This window comes from Parasteatoda tepidariorum, chromosome 4, assembly GCF_982258835.1.
Source record: "Parasteatoda tepidariorum strain Cologne lab strain chromosome 4, Ptep-v5.0, whole genome shotgun sequence".
Taxonomy (NCBI): Eukaryota; Metazoa; Arthropoda; class Arachnida; order Araneae; family Theridiidae; genus Parasteatoda; species Parasteatoda tepidariorum.
Window position 1 is genome coordinate 13023381 of NC_141758.1, and position 15943 is coordinate 13039323.

At 30.5% G+C, this 15943-nt stretch overlaps 1 protein-coding gene across 1 annotated transcript in view; it reads left to right on the plus strand.

The window, feature by feature from the left end:
- The first annotated feature begins 4582 nt into the window (after positions 1-4582).
- LOC107444210 (proton-coupled amino acid transporter 1) overlaps positions 4583-15943 on the plus strand; it is an 89977-nt gene continuing 78616 nt past the window's right edge. The window contains exon 1 of the mRNA XM_087160687.1: positions 4583-4797. Coding sequence (XP_087016813.1) covers positions 4717-4797 — 81 coding nt within the window. The 5' untranslated portion in view covers positions 4583-4716. The remainder of the gene's footprint in view (positions 4798-15943) is intronic.

Here is a 15943-nt window from a genome sequence, read left to right on the forward strand (position 1 = left end):
GATTGATTCTTAATTATAAACTACTTATCAACATTAACTTTCCCTGGGACAAAATATATAAATGCATAATAAAATATATTCAGTCCAATATATATGTAATAACTCGTGAGTCATGGATATTTCTATTTGGAAGTCATGGATATTTCTGTTTACCCGTAAACAAACTATAATGAAATGGTTTTCTTTCTTAGGTTTTAACTCCTCTCAGTCTCTATCTATCTATCTATCTATCTATCTATCTATCTATCTATCTATCTATATATATATATATATACATGCACACATAAATTTTAAAGATTTATTTCCATTAAAATATTTTAACATAATTAAAAGTTTTAAATATAATAAATCTCTTGGTAGAACTATATTTAATTATAATGATATATAAGCAGAAATTAGTAGTGTTAGAATTAGAGTGTTAGAATTAGTAGTGTAAAAATTAGAGTATTAATATATCCGATTATGAATGTCACTGTGAGGAAGAGAAATATTTTGATTTTGTTGCTAAACATCATAAACATATTATTACTGGTAATTTAAATATTATAGAAAACTTGGAACTTAGGAATTTAATGATAAAAGGCACAAAATTTAGACCCATTTACCATATATCAATCAATAAAATTCTAAAACACTTTCTTAATGATCTCAATAGTTTTTGTTTAAAGATATCAAATAGATTCTCTTTACCTTTAGGAATGCTAACAGAATGGAAATGGGGTGTTTATTATTACTTTAAAAACTTTGTTTTCAATAATAAGGATAATTTAACTAAGAGTAACAATCCAACAAATTTTTCTAATATTGTTCAATCAATTAAGCAAATTCAAAAAAATTTTGTAATTACTTCCATAGACAAAGCTAACTATAATTATGCTATATTCTGTAAAAAATTCTATGCTGAACTTTTAAATGCGGAATTAAAAAATAGTAAAAATTTTAAACTTAGTAATTTTAATAATAATATTGTCATTAAAAAAATGTTATCTTTTAATAACAGATTAAAAATTAAAATTAGCAATGTACAATTTCCTTACTTAATTATCAGTCCTAAATTTCATAAAATTCCTGTAAAATTTAGAACTATCACATGTGGATCTAATACTTATCTAACTAAACCTGACACCATTTTCTCTAACTACTTAAATAAAATTATTAACAATACTTCTAGGGAAGGTTTCTCTTGGATTATCACTAATAATCAACCGATTTTAGATTTCATTAAACATAATAAAATTAATTCTATTGCGACTTTTGATTTCCAGGATCTTTTCAATCGCATTCCCCTTTCTAAACTAAAAGATGTCCTTTTGAATTATTACCATGACTTTAAAAATATCCTTTGTTGCGATTTTGATCATTGAGAAATTCTGATTAATTTTTGTCTTTTTAATAATTATCTAATGTTTCTACTAGCATCTATTTAAATACCACTTTTAATGAGATGAACAGAATTAAAAGAACATGTAGTAATATTCATTTATCCAAAACACAAATCGATAAACTCTTCAAAATTTGATAAAAAGTAATGGATACCCAACTAAAGTAATAAAATTTTATATAAAATCATTGAATTAATCGTATATTTTTGTGGATATATTTACTTAAATAATTTCTTTGTTAATTTGTATAGTTTTGCCATGTGCAAATCCATTTCGGGCAAATCTGTGGTCAAAATAATTTACTAAAAAATTCTTTTACTAAAAAAAGAAAAAAAAAATTCCTTTGTTAATTTATATAATTTTCCCATGTGTAAATCCATTCCGGGCCAATCCGTGGCTAAAATTATCTACGAAAAAAATTTTTTTTGTTAATTTTTATAATTTTTCCATGTGCAAATCCATTTCGGGAAATCCGTGGGTAAAATTATTTACTAAAAATTTCTTTATTAATTTTTCCATTTCGGTCAAATTCGTGGATAAAATTATTTGCAAAACAGGCAATTTATGTTTCTCTTTTCCATTTTATATTTTTTCTTAAATAAATATTTATTTTCTAAAATTATTTATGGTCAACTTTTTAAATTATCCAGTATAATATTACCTTGCTCACATCTATTTCGGGCCCATCCTTGGTAACTAACAAATCAATGCACAGCATAACAAATCACTTCAGCAATACAGTAAGAACGGCACTTTAAATTCCTCTAGTTACACTCAATTTGCGCTTTTGTTTTCATATTTTGTAATCTGGCAATCTTGTTGCGAAAATATTTTTAAATCATTCTTGAAAAATTTCCCGTTCATGTAAGTACATCTGATTTTGCTACTCGCTTCATAGATTTTGTCTTATACTGTTTTTTCTTTTTATTTTATCTTATTTGATTTTATTTTCTGTTTTTACGTGTTATTTTTACTTATTGTGTTCTATTTTATTTGTTGAAAAGTTTGTAAAAATTTTTTTTTGAGTGCTCTTTACACTATTGTATTAATATATTTTGCTTTAGCTATATTGATACAATATCAAAAAGCACTCTTTTTTGCAGATATAATCGTGTGGGCTGATGAAAAGATTATATCTTTTATTTTCCGGTTTTTTAAAAAAATATCATCCTATTTTTTTTTAAACAGTTGTTTGTTATTTTTTTTCTCATTATTATTTCCCCCCCCCCCTTTTTCATATGTCTGTAATTTTCCTTTGTTTTATCTTCATTTTGAACTTATTATTTCATTTATATATATATATATATATATATATATATATATATATATATATATATATATATATATATAATTATTAATAATGATGACCATATGGTATTATTGATACAAAAAGTTAGTCTTTTAAAGCAGAAAAATATGCAGTAAACCCTCTTTTCATATAATATTCAAGTATTTATATTTTTTAGTCTTTTCTGTCATTGATAAAATTCTAAAAAGAAAAGGAAAATTGTTCTGCATTTGTTTAATTTCTTACAAAGAAATTGAAAAATTTCTTAAATTTATTATGGCAACTCGATTGCCGATGCGTATCAGCATGTACAGCTACGTCTACTAGAATATCATTTATATGCTTATGACTGCTTTGCTGTTCTTTTATGCTTATGACTGCTCACTCGCTTGATTATTTAGTTTTTTGCTGCCAAAGAGAAAAAAAAATCTCATTGATTTTTAAAATACTCAATCACTTGATATTTCTGTTATTTGTTACAAACGCTAAAATATTATCGGCTTTTTAACATTATACATGCACATTAGAGGTATATGTAATAGGATGTTAAAATCGTATAACTTAATATCGAAAGTTTAGCGAAATTAAACCCTTTGAAATTTCCTTCTTCACTTTTCATATAACTTTAAAGTTCTATTCGTCATCTTTTTTTAAAAAATTTTTCAAGGTTTTCAACACTGCTTACAAGTAAAAAAAAAAAGAAAAAAAATACGGGTTAAACCTCAAGTTTCCCTCAATTGCTATATGAATAATATATTCTATTATAATTTTGACTCGCGAGTTCAAAACGATTTATTGTGTATTCGATTACAATCTAGGAGATTTGCAATCCTGCTTAGTTTGCGAATAAAATTTTCTATTGTTAAGTGACAATGACTGTAAGATTCTGTCGGCTTCATCTTTCATCATAGCTTTCACTAAAGATCTAGAATTTTATTTTTTATTATCATATTTTTTAACGTATGTCAGAAATATATTTAAGCAGAAATTTCTACTAATTCTAAAAACTGAAATAATGAATAAATTTTAATGTTAGAAATGCTTAGTCATTTCATGGATTTAAATTATTCATAATCTTATTATAGACTAATTATTCATAATTAGTCTTAGTCTTCTTTGTGATTTTTATTTCCTTACAGTCTTATTATTTTCGTCAGCTTTCTAACTTTATACTATTCTTCTAGTCTATAGTATGTTCTATAGTAAGTATTCCAAAGTAAAAAATTTAAAATTAAGAATTGGAGTATTTTAATTTTACTTTTCATTCGTTGAGTAATGAATAGTTTTAAAACTCTCTAAGTGATGCTGCAACCAAAACAGTCTAAAGTTTTGTATAAATATTTTTTTTTGTTGTATTTTCGAAAACCTTTTTTACTTTGGGTAGACAAACGATTTCGCTAAAAATGAAAATAATGTTTAAAGTTAAATAATAAGACGAACAATTTTATGAAGGAAAAAAATTGAATTCGTAGCAGTATTTAATCATTAAAAATTGAGGAAAATTATGTTTATATAAGTTTTAAGAGCGAAAAGGCAAAGAAAAACCGGAGTTTAAAAGTTTTACAATTTTTTAATTTAGTGTTCAAGTTTTTTATGTTATATCTTCCAATTAAGAAAAATATCTAATATAATCGCTGATAAATGTAAGTTACTGTAATCATTAAGTTGAAAAATTAAAGACCTCAATTAATAAATCATCTTGTTATGACATGTAACAAGTATTAATCGTAATTACTTAAAATAAAAGAAAATTAAAATCAATGTAATGTTTATATTATTGGATTTTTAAGGGGTAGCAAGTGCCCCCCCCCTCCTGACCCCTGACGCACTCCCGCACTCAAATCCACAATCACTTAAGTTTGAGACAGAAGTATCAGGTTTCTTTTTCAAATCACATACAAGTCTGAACACCAGGTGGCGCTTTCAAGTTCGAACTGATCATGTCTTCTGTTAAATCATCATATTTTTTTTTTCCTCTTTTTTATTCCCAGCTGTATTCTGTCACGTCATTAGAAAGTGACATTCGCGTTTTATGATTTAAAAGGAATGTCGGTAACATCGAAATCGCCCAAAACAAATGGAAATTTGGAAAACGTCGAACTCAAATCAAAAGATGCGTTGACAGAGGTAAGTGACTTTTGACCCTGCAAATGGGGGGTAGTTGCCTTAAGCAACGCGCCTATGTTTTTAACTCGGGCCCGAATAATTATTTAAAATATTATATGAAATATTATACATTAAAATATTGAGAAATTTTATGCAATAAATGCATTGTCAGGGTGCATGATTAATCAGGAAAAATTAAAAAAAATTAGTGATGTAATAAATACTGATGTAATAAATTATTTTACTAATTCCTATAAATAAAAATGTATGTTAACTGATTGATACCCCTTAACAAAAATGTGTCTCTATGCGTAAAACATCTATATGAACAACATCCATATAAAAAAACAAAGATTTAGTACAATGTTGTTTAGAGCGATGGATATTTCCTTCTTTTACCTATCACTGACATTTCAGAACTAAATATAAATAGTCATATTTTTATTAAATTATGGAACCCAGAATTATATTATTTTTGAAATATAAATCTTAACAATGAAATATTTTTGCTACCACTATTTTCTTTTTTTGATAAAAGGAACCATCCCTTCACGCTTTTCAAAATAGCGTTTTCCTAGTAGTAATGGAAAAGACGATGACATTGTATGTTGCTGTTTCGTATAAATTTAGCTAACAATTATAAGCACAATCAGAAATCTAGCTTGACTTGATCGGTGTATTTATGGAGTACCTGCCGCGTTAGCGGGCGCTTCACTCTTTCATCTGATGTTGGTCCTAGGGCGACTGGGATTGTTGGCATAGATAGGGGATATCTAGGAGCTAGGATAGGGGAATGTAATGGTAGTGAAAATTATTTTAAACCGTATTTATTTAATAAAGAATACATTGTAGGGAAGTACTTCTTTTACGTCGCACTAGAGCTGCGCAATTGGCTATTGGCGACTGTCTGATAAACATCCCAAATTTCAGCACAAATGCCGATCTGAATAATGCTATGAAGCAGAAGCATGGTGGCTCAGGGGATAGAGCGTTCGTCTTCTAATGAGGTGAGCCAGGTTCGAATCCCAGAGGTGGCTCGTAGATAGGAATCTTGCACCCGGCTTGCAACGACCTCAGGGCTGACGTAAAAAGATCCTCAGAGGTAGACAGATCATCGGTTAGAGTCCCCTCGCCGTCAGGCTAACCATGGGAGGTTTCCATGATTTTAGTCTTCATTGAACGCAAATGTGAGTTAGTTCCATCAGAAAGTATTCCACGAAGGGAAATTTCGTCCACTACTTGATGCAGAAGTTCCTTTGTCTTCTAGATTTGGGTCAAAATTACAAGGCTACGGAGTTGAAATTAAATAGTCTTAAATCAAAAATTACATCGACGGTTTAACGACGGTTATAAAATAAAAAAAAGAACTAAGGATTGTCCGTAGTATTTCATTTTTATATTTAAAGTGGTAATAAATCTTACAAATATCATTTTAAGTCTTGGACAAATAAGTTTAATTTAATAAAATTTTGACTACATTAAATGCAAACATATCAAACTTATATATGTAAAATCAAGTTATAGAAATGAAAATGCGTGAAATGAAATGATGATAGTTTCATACTCACGAATTACTTCATGAGTATAATATTATATTAAATATGGTTTTTAGCAAATTTGTAAAAATTCTCCACACTAGCTCCCTCTATCGAGTGTGAAAATCCGATCATTAGAGCGAAAATTATTCGGAAAAAACTTATTTATTATATGTTACGGTGAATGACTGAAATCGGTGGTTGTTGATTTCCACCGGAGAATGTTGACAATCACATAGTCGCTTTGGTAAATATCCGAAATACACTGGTGGACAAAATTAAAGAGATGGAAAGCATTTTCGCACATTCATTCGCACATGCAAGATACCCGCGCACCGCTCCATGTGTTTGACAATGGTTCCATGAATGCCCAGAGGTACAGGATGGAGGTCCAAGAGCCCCATGTGCGTCTTTTCAGGGGCACTGTTGGCCCTGAATTCATTTTTATGGACGACAATGCACGACCACATAGGGCTCTCATGGTTGCTGAGTATCTGGAAAGCGAGGATATTCAACGAATGGATTGACCAGCCAAATCCCCTTACCTGAATCCTATTGAACATGCTTGGGATGCTCTTGGGAGAGCTATTGCGATGCGCTAACCTCTCCCCAGAACCATTCTGGAGTTAAAAATTGCTCTGGTGGAAGAATGGGAGGGTCTTCCACAAGTCCTCCTTAACTCCCTTATTAACAACATGCATACTCGTTGTGCATGCTGTCTGTCTGTCAAGGGTGACCATACACCATACTAGAGGCAACACACACTGTTCAAGCCTAACTTTTATTGTCATCTTTTATCCTTAGCTCAGACTACATTGGAATTATTGGCAATAGGTCTTGCCAGTGTATGGTACTTTCATTTTTGTTTTGCATACTTTATTATCATGGAATAAGCTATATCCATGCCAAATTTCATTTATTTATATTCAGTATTTTTTGAGATATTTGGGAAAATGTCTTCCATCTCTTAATTTTGCCCACCAGTGTATATACAAGGTCTAGTTAAGTGCCACTGTTAGGTAAACATTTGTAGGAAATTTCGAACACTGATGTTTTTCTTAATCTATCCTCAGAAGATATTAAAATATCGAATAAATATAATAATACCGACGAATAAATTAATATCAATATAACAAATATTTCCGCCATTCAAAGGTGAAAGTCAAGATATTTTCTTCATTTCGTTCATTCACGGTAACATATACGCATTTTTTTTATTCACTGTACAAATCGAAAAAATGTTATATCAGGAAAAAGATTTTTATAAACTTCAAGGTGTAATTTTATATGTAGAGATAATATTTTAACTCTCTATCTTTATAGCTTTTCATCTTTATCACATTGCCCTATTTAGTGTTTTACACACGAGTTAGAAATAAAAGTATTGCTGATATAACAGACAGAGAAATAACACGTACGCTGAGACACACTAAAAATAAAAATATTTAAATTCAATTGTTTTATGAAAACACGAAGTTTTACCTTGAGAACTGAAAGTTCCGCCAACGTCATCGCATATAATTCTGTTACAAATTTGCTACATTGTTATTTATTTAAAAAACCATAATTTATTGTAAATTAAAATTTTATTAAAATTTTATTTCATTCCATGAATAGATTTTTCTTTCCTTCAGGGATGATCTCCTCCTTACTTTCAATCCTTCCTAAAGTTTAAATCCAATAAGACAATTTTTTTGCAGAAATGTTTCTCTTCTTGACACATGCTACATACATTCTACAACTAGAGAAAGTCACTTGGTATGCATTACGTCTCCTCTATTCTTTTATCCCTTCCAAACGTAAAAATCGTTCATGACAATATTTCTTCAAAAAATTCTTCTTATCTGAACCTTGAAATAGAGATAAAAATACTTTGCGTTACACATGATCAAAGTTAAGTGAAATAATTTGGATTCAATGCAAGTATTATAAATTAATTTTATAATACCTAAAAGGGGATTTCCCTCCAACATCAGAAAGCATATCGTTTTCTATTCTTTCTGGAAAATTAAATCCTGAAAAACAATTTATTTTTTTTGAGAAATGCTTCCCATCTGAACCCTGCAGTGGAGAAAGAATTGCGTTAAATATGATCAAATATTAAGTATAACTTAAATTAAATGCAAATATTATAAAGAAATTTTATAATACCTAATTGGGAACCGCGATGGATCAGGTGATAGAGCATTCGCCTTCCAATGAGTTGAACCAAATTCGAAACCCAGCAATGGCTGGTCGATACCAATCCACATCCGGCTTGCACCAAACACAGTACTGACGTGAAATATCCTCAGTAGTAGACTGATCATGGGTTGGAGTCCCTTTGCCGTCAGGTTAACCGTAAGAGGTACTCTTGGTCTTCCTCTGCATTTAACGCAAATGGGGGTTAGTTCAGTCAAAAATACCTCATCGAAGGCTTGATTTCTCCCAATACTTGATAAAGGAGCTCACTACTTAGCTGGATTGGGATAAAATAACAAGGCTACGGAATTAAACATTGGTAGTCGTAAATCCCAAAAATTGGGTCGACTGTTCAATGACGATTAAAAATAAAATACCTTATGAGGCATTCTCTCCAACATCAGAAAGCTTATCAATTTCCGTTTTCTTATAATGGTTCTCCATTTAACAATCTTTCTTGATTGAAGAAAATTTTCCTTTCTAAACCCAGAAAAAAAGGATAAAACCTGCTTTGCGCTACATAGGATCAAAGTAAAAAGGAATAATTGAATTTGAATGCAAGTATTATAAACAAGTTTTATAATAGCTTAAAAATTAATTGCTGAACAACATCAGAAAACTTGATATATTCTATTCCTTAATGGTGTTTTTCCTCTTTTTTTATTCCTTCACGAAGCTTAAATCCTTTAACACAATATATTTTTATTATTTGAGAAAAGCTTCGCTTCTGAGCTGTGCAGCAAGCCTGCTTTGCAATTAACATTATCAAAGTTAAATGGAATAATATAGATTCATTACAAGAATTGTACATAAATTTTATTAAAGAATTTTAAATAAAATTCAATACATCATAAATCTTGTAATTTTCCTTTCCCATAAGGTCGATATCTTGTTTTTTTTTTATCCTTTTTAAAAATATCTTTCAATCTTACATAGCAATCTTTTTTTATTGAGAGATTGCTCCCTTCTAAACAATTTAATAAAGTAAAATCCATGCTTCGAATAACACGTTATCTAATTAAAAGAAATAACTACGATTCAATGTAAGAATTAAAAATAATTTTACAATACAGAAAATATATTATTCATCCAACATCAGAAAGTGTCTCATTTTCTTTCCTTTATTGTGGATCTTCTCTCTCGTTTCATGTCTTCCGAAAGATAAAATCTTCCAAGACAATCTTTCTTCATTGGAGAAATGTTTCCCTTCTGAACCTTGAAAAAGAGAATGAAACATGCATTGCGTTAAACAAGATCTAAGATGAAATAACTCTGTTTGAGAGTAAGATGTATGAAAAATTATTAATATATCTTCAAAAGGGTTATCTCTCCAACATGAGAAAGCTTGTCGTTTTTCTTTCCTTTATTGTGGATCTTTTCTCTCCTTTCATGTCTTCCGAACGATAAAGTCTTCCAAGACAATCTTGCTTCATTGGAGAAATGTTTCCCTTCTGAACCTTGAAAAAGAGAATGAAACATGCATTGCGTTAAACAAGATCTAAGATGAAATAACTCTGTTTGAGAGCAAGATGTATGAAAAATTATTAATATATCTTCAAAAGGGTTATCTCTCCAACATGAGAAAGCTTGTCGTTTTTTCAAAAGGGCTATCTCTCCAACATCAGAAAGCTTGTCATGTTTCTTTCCTTTATTGTTGATCTTCTCTCTCCTTTCATGTCTTCCGAACGATAAAGTCTTCCAAGACAATCTTTCTTCATTGGAGAAATGTTTCCCTTCTGAACCTTGAAAAAGAGAATGAAACATGCATTGCGTTAAACACGAACTAAGGTGAAATAACTCTGTTTGAGAGCAAGATGTATGAAAAATTATTAATATACCTTCAAAAGGGTTATCTCTCTCAGGGCTAAAGAGAATAGAAGGGCTAGTTCACTCCGCTCCTAGAGCTGAAGCTACGATTTCCCTCCTCATGACGTCACTGTGTCCACAGATCTCGGAGATCGCAAGCAAAGATATTATGATAACTTTGCATCTTTCTCATTGCGAAAATAAGTTAGACTTTTTCTGGTATTTAGCTTTCAAACTTTACGTAATTAACACATAATTTCCGTTCATAAACATAGTTCAAAAAAACTTTCTTGGCCATTGTATTAAAAAAAATACCATTTTAAACTTATCAAAATGTTTTACTAGTTGACACTATAAATACACTATTTTGAAAAGTTCAGTTTTAACCTTAATTATTAAGAAAAATGAAGGCATATATCGACACTTTTTTTATCTTCATATTCTTTTATAACAATAAGTTGAGTTAAATTTAGAATCCCTGATTTTAAAATATGCCGTTAATAACAATTTGCTCATACTTAATCATTAGGAAACATCAACCTTAAACGCTAATTACTGAAACAAAATAATAATTTAGGTTCATAATGACGTTAGAAACGTTACAATTGCTTATAGATACTTAAATTTACGACGATATAATTTATAGATATTTAAATTTAAGAGAATGTAATTTATAAAAAAACTCATAAATATTTAGAATAACTACATTAAAAAATATGTCATGAAATTAGGAGAATTCCAACTATATACTTATATATTTTATTTATACTTTTTATTTACATTTTAATTTTCTTTAACTTTATCCATTTTTTAATTTTTTTCACCTGCCTTTCTTTTTGAAGTAACGAGGCGGTTTCTATTTAGATAATGAATTTTTATAAAAGTTCTTAACGACAGAATATACGTATTGCTGTTTTATATTAACTGTGTCATTTCGGAATCCATTCTTTACATAGTTGTTCATTTACTTTAGAGAACACGCGGAAAATTATATTCTTTCCTTTCGTTTTTCTATCAAAATTTTTCAAGTTGCAATCGCTCAAACTGGCATTTTGATAATAGTTTTAAATTCTTGTAAATTCACTGCAAAAACTGAGGAAAGTCATTATAGAAAATAACAAATGTCTTAGAATATATCGCAAAAAGAAATACTCCAATATTAGTAAGAGCTAGTAAGGCCGGACGCTCCGTTCTTGAAGTAAAACTGCGAGCTTTGCGCCAAAGTGACGTCACTAGAGAAAATAGGAGGATTGGCGCGGCGAGAGCTACTTCAAAGGAGTGAACCAGCCCTTCTATTCTCCTTAGCGCTGTATCTCTCCAACATGAGAAAGCTTGTCGTTTTTCTTTCCTTTATTGTGGATCTTCTCTCTCGTTTCATGTCTTCCGAAAGATAAAATCTTCCAAGACAATCTTTCTTCATTGGAGAAATGTTTCCCTTCTGAACCTTGAAAAAGAGAATGAAACATGCATTGCGTTAAACACGATCTAAGATGAAATAACTTTGTTTGAGAGCAAGATGTATAAAAAATTATTAATATACCTTCAAAAGGGTTATCTCTCCAACATGAGAAAGCTTGTCGTTTTTCTTTCCTTTATTGTGGATCTTTTCTCTCCTTTCATGTCTTCCGAACGATAAAGTCTTCCAAGACAATCTTGCTTCATTGGAGAAATGTTTCCCTTCTGAACCTTGAAAAAGAGAATGAAACATGCATTGCGTTAAACAAGATCTAAGATGAAATAACTCTGTTTGAGAGTAAGATGTATGAAAAATTATTAATATATCTTCAAAAGGGTTATCTCTCCAACATGAGAAAGCTTGTCGTTTTTCTTTCCTTTATTGTGGATCTTTTCTCTCCTTTCATGTCTTCCGAACGATAAAGTCTTCCAAGACAATCTTGCTTCATTGGAGAAATGTTTCCCTTCTGAACCTTGAAAAAGAGAATGAAACATGCATTGCGTTAAACAAGATCTAAGATGAAATAACTCTGTTTGAGAGCAAGATGTATGAAAAATTATTAATATATCTTCAAAAGGGTTATCTCTCCAACATGAGAAAGCTTGTCGTTTTTTCAAAAGGGCTATCTCTCCAACATCAGAAAGCTTGTCATGTTTCTTTCCTTTATTGTTGATCTTCTCTCTCCTTTCATGTCTTCCGAACGATAAAGTCTTCCAAGACAATCTTTCTTCATTGGAGAAATGTTTCCCTTCTGAACCTTGAAAAAGAGAATGAAACATGCATTGCGTTAAACACGAACTAAGGTGAAATAACTCTGTTTGAGAGCAAGATGTATGAAAAATTATTAATATACCTTCAAAAGGGTTATCTCTCTCAGGGCTAAAGAGAATAGAAGGGCTAGTTCACTCCGCTCCTAGAGCTGAAGCTACGATTTCCCTCCTCATGACGTCACTGTGTCCACAGATCTCGGAGATCGCAAGCAAAGATATTATGATAACTTTGCATCTTTCTCATTGCGAAAATAAGTTAGACTTTTTCTGGTATTTAGCTTTCAAACTTTACGTAATTAACACATAATTTCCGTTCATAAACATAGTTCAAAAAAACTTTCTTGGCCATTGTATTAAAAAAAATACCATTTTAAACTTATCAAAATGTTTTACTAGTTGACACTATAAATACACTATTTTGAAAAGTTCAGTTTTAACCTTAATTATTAAGAAAAATGAAGGCATATATCGACACTTTTTTTATCTTCATATTCTTTTATAACAATAAGTTGAGTTAAATTTAGAATCCCTGATTTTAAAATATGCCGTTAATAACAATTTGCTCATACTTAATCATTAGGAAACATCAACCTTAAACGCTAATTACTGAAACAAAATAATAATTTAGGTTCATAATGACGTTAGAAACGTTACAATTGCTTATAGATACTTAAATTTACGACGATATAATTTATAGATATTTAAATTTAAGAGAATGTAATTTATAAAAAAACTCATAAATATTTAGAATAACTACATTAAAAAATATGTCATGAAATTAGGAGAATTCCAACTATATACTTATATATTTTATTTATACTTTTTATTTACATTTTAATTTTCTTTAACTTTATCCATTTTTTAATTTTTTTCACCTGCCTTTCTTTTTGAAGTAACGAGGCGGTTTCTATTTAGATAATGAATTTTTATAAAAGTTCTTAACGACAGAATATACGTATTGCTGTTTTATATTAACTGTGTCATTTCGGAATCCATTCTTTACATAGTTGTTCATTTACTTTAGAGAACACGCGGAAAATTATATTCTTTCCTTTCGTTTTTCTATCAAAATTTTTCAAGTTGCAATCGCTCAAACTGGCATTTTGATAATAGTTTTAAATTCCTGTAAATTCACTGCAAAAACTGAGGAAAGTCATTATAGAAAATAACAAATGTCTTAGAATATATCGCAAAAAGAAATACTCCAATATTAGTAAGAGCTAGTAAGGCCGGACGCTCCGTTCTTGAAGTAAAACTGCGAGCTTTGCGCCAAAGTGACGTCACTAGAGAAAATAGGAGGATTGGCGCGGCGAGAGCTACTTCAAAGGAGTGAACCAGCCCTTCTATTCTCCTTAGCGCTGTATCTCTCCAACATGAGAAAGCTTGTCGTTTTTCTTTCCTTTATTGAGGATCTTTTCTCTCCTTTCATGTCCTCCGAACCATAAAATCTTCCAAGACAATCTTTCTTCATAGGAGAAATGTTTCCCTTCTGAACCTTGAAAAAGAGAATGAAACATGCATTGCGTTAAACACGATATAAAATGAAATAACACTATTTGAGAGCAAGATGTATAAAAAATTATTAATATATCTTCAAAAGGGTTATCTCTCCAATATGAGAAAGCTTGTCGTTTTTCTTTCCTTTATTGTGGATCTTCTTTCTCCTTTCATGTCTTCCGAACGATAAAATCTTACAAGACAATCTTTCTTCATTAGAGAAATGTTTCCCTTCTGAACCTAGAAAAAGAGAATAAGACATCATTGCGTAAACTCGATCTAAGAAGAAATTACTCTGTTTGAGAGCAAGATGTATGAAAAATTATTAATATACCTTCAAAAGGGTTATCTCTCAAACATGAGAAAGCTTGTCCTTTTTCTTTCCTTTATTGTGGATCTTTTCTCTCCTTTCATGTCTTCCGAACGATAAAGTCTTCCAAGACAATCTTGCTTCATTGGAGAAATGTTTCCCTTCTGAACCTTGAAAAAGAGAATGAAACATGCATTGCGTTAAACACGATCTAAGATGAAATAACTCTGTTTGAGAGCAAGATGTATGAAAATTTATTAATATATCTTCAAAAGCGTTATCTCTCCAACATGAGAAAGCTTGTCGTTTTTCTTTCCTTTATTGTGGATCTTTTCTCTCCTTTCATGTCTTCCGAACGATAAAGTCTTCCAAGACAATCTTGCTTCATTGGAGAAATGTTTCCCTTCTGAACCTTGAAAAAGAGAATGAAACATGCATTGCGTTAAACACGATCTAAGATGAAATAACTCTGTTTGAGAGCAAGATGTATGAAAATTTATTAATATATCTTCAAAAGCGTTATCTCTCCAACATGAGAAAGCTTGTCGTTTTTCTTTCCTTTATTGTGGATCTTTTCTCTCCTTTCATGTCTTCCGAACGATAAAGTCTTCCAAGACAATCTTGCTTCATTGGAGAAATGTTTCCCTTCTGAACCTTGAAAAAGAGAATGAAACATGCATTGCGTTAAACACGATCTAAGATGAAATAACTCTGTTTGAGAGCAAGATGTATGAAAATTTATTAATATATCTTCAAAAGCGTTATCTCTCCAACATGAGAAAGCTTGTCGTTTTTCTTTCCTTTATTGTGGATCTTTTCTCTCCTTTCATGTCTTCCGAACGATAAAGTCTTCCAAGACAATCTTGCTTCATTGGAGAAATGTTTCCCTTCTGAACCTTGAAAAAGAGAATGAAACATGCATTGCGTTAAACACGATCTAAGATGAAATAACTCTGTTTGAGAGCAAGATGTATGAAAATTTATTAATATATCTTCAAAAGCGTTATCTCTCCAACATGAGAAAGCTTGTCGTTTTTCTTTCCTTTATTGTGGATCTTTTCTCTCCTTTCATGTCTTCCGAACGATAAAGTCTTCCAAGACAATCTTGCTTCATTGGAGAAATGTTTCCCTTCTGAACCTTGAAAAAGAGAATGAAACATGCATTGCGTTAAACACGATCTAAGATGAAATAACTCTGTTTGAGAGCAAGATGTATGAAAATTTATTAATATATCTTCAAAAGCGTTATCTCTCCAACATGAGAAAGCTTGTCGTTTTTCTTTCCTTTATTGTGGATCTTTTCTCTCCTTTCATGTCTTCCGAACGATAAAGTCTTCCAAGACAATCTTGCTTCATTGGAGAAATGTTTCCCTTCTGAACCTTGAAAAAGAGAATGAAACATGCATTGCGTTAAACACGATCTAAGATGAAATAACTCTGTTTGAGAGCAAGATGTATGAAAATTTATTAATATATCTTCAAAAGCGTTATCTCTCCAACATGAGAAAGCTTGTCGTTTTTCTTTCCTTTATTGTGGATCTTTTCTCTCCTTTCATGTCTTCCGAACGATAAAGTCTTCCAAGACAATCTTGCTTCATTGGAGAAATGTTTC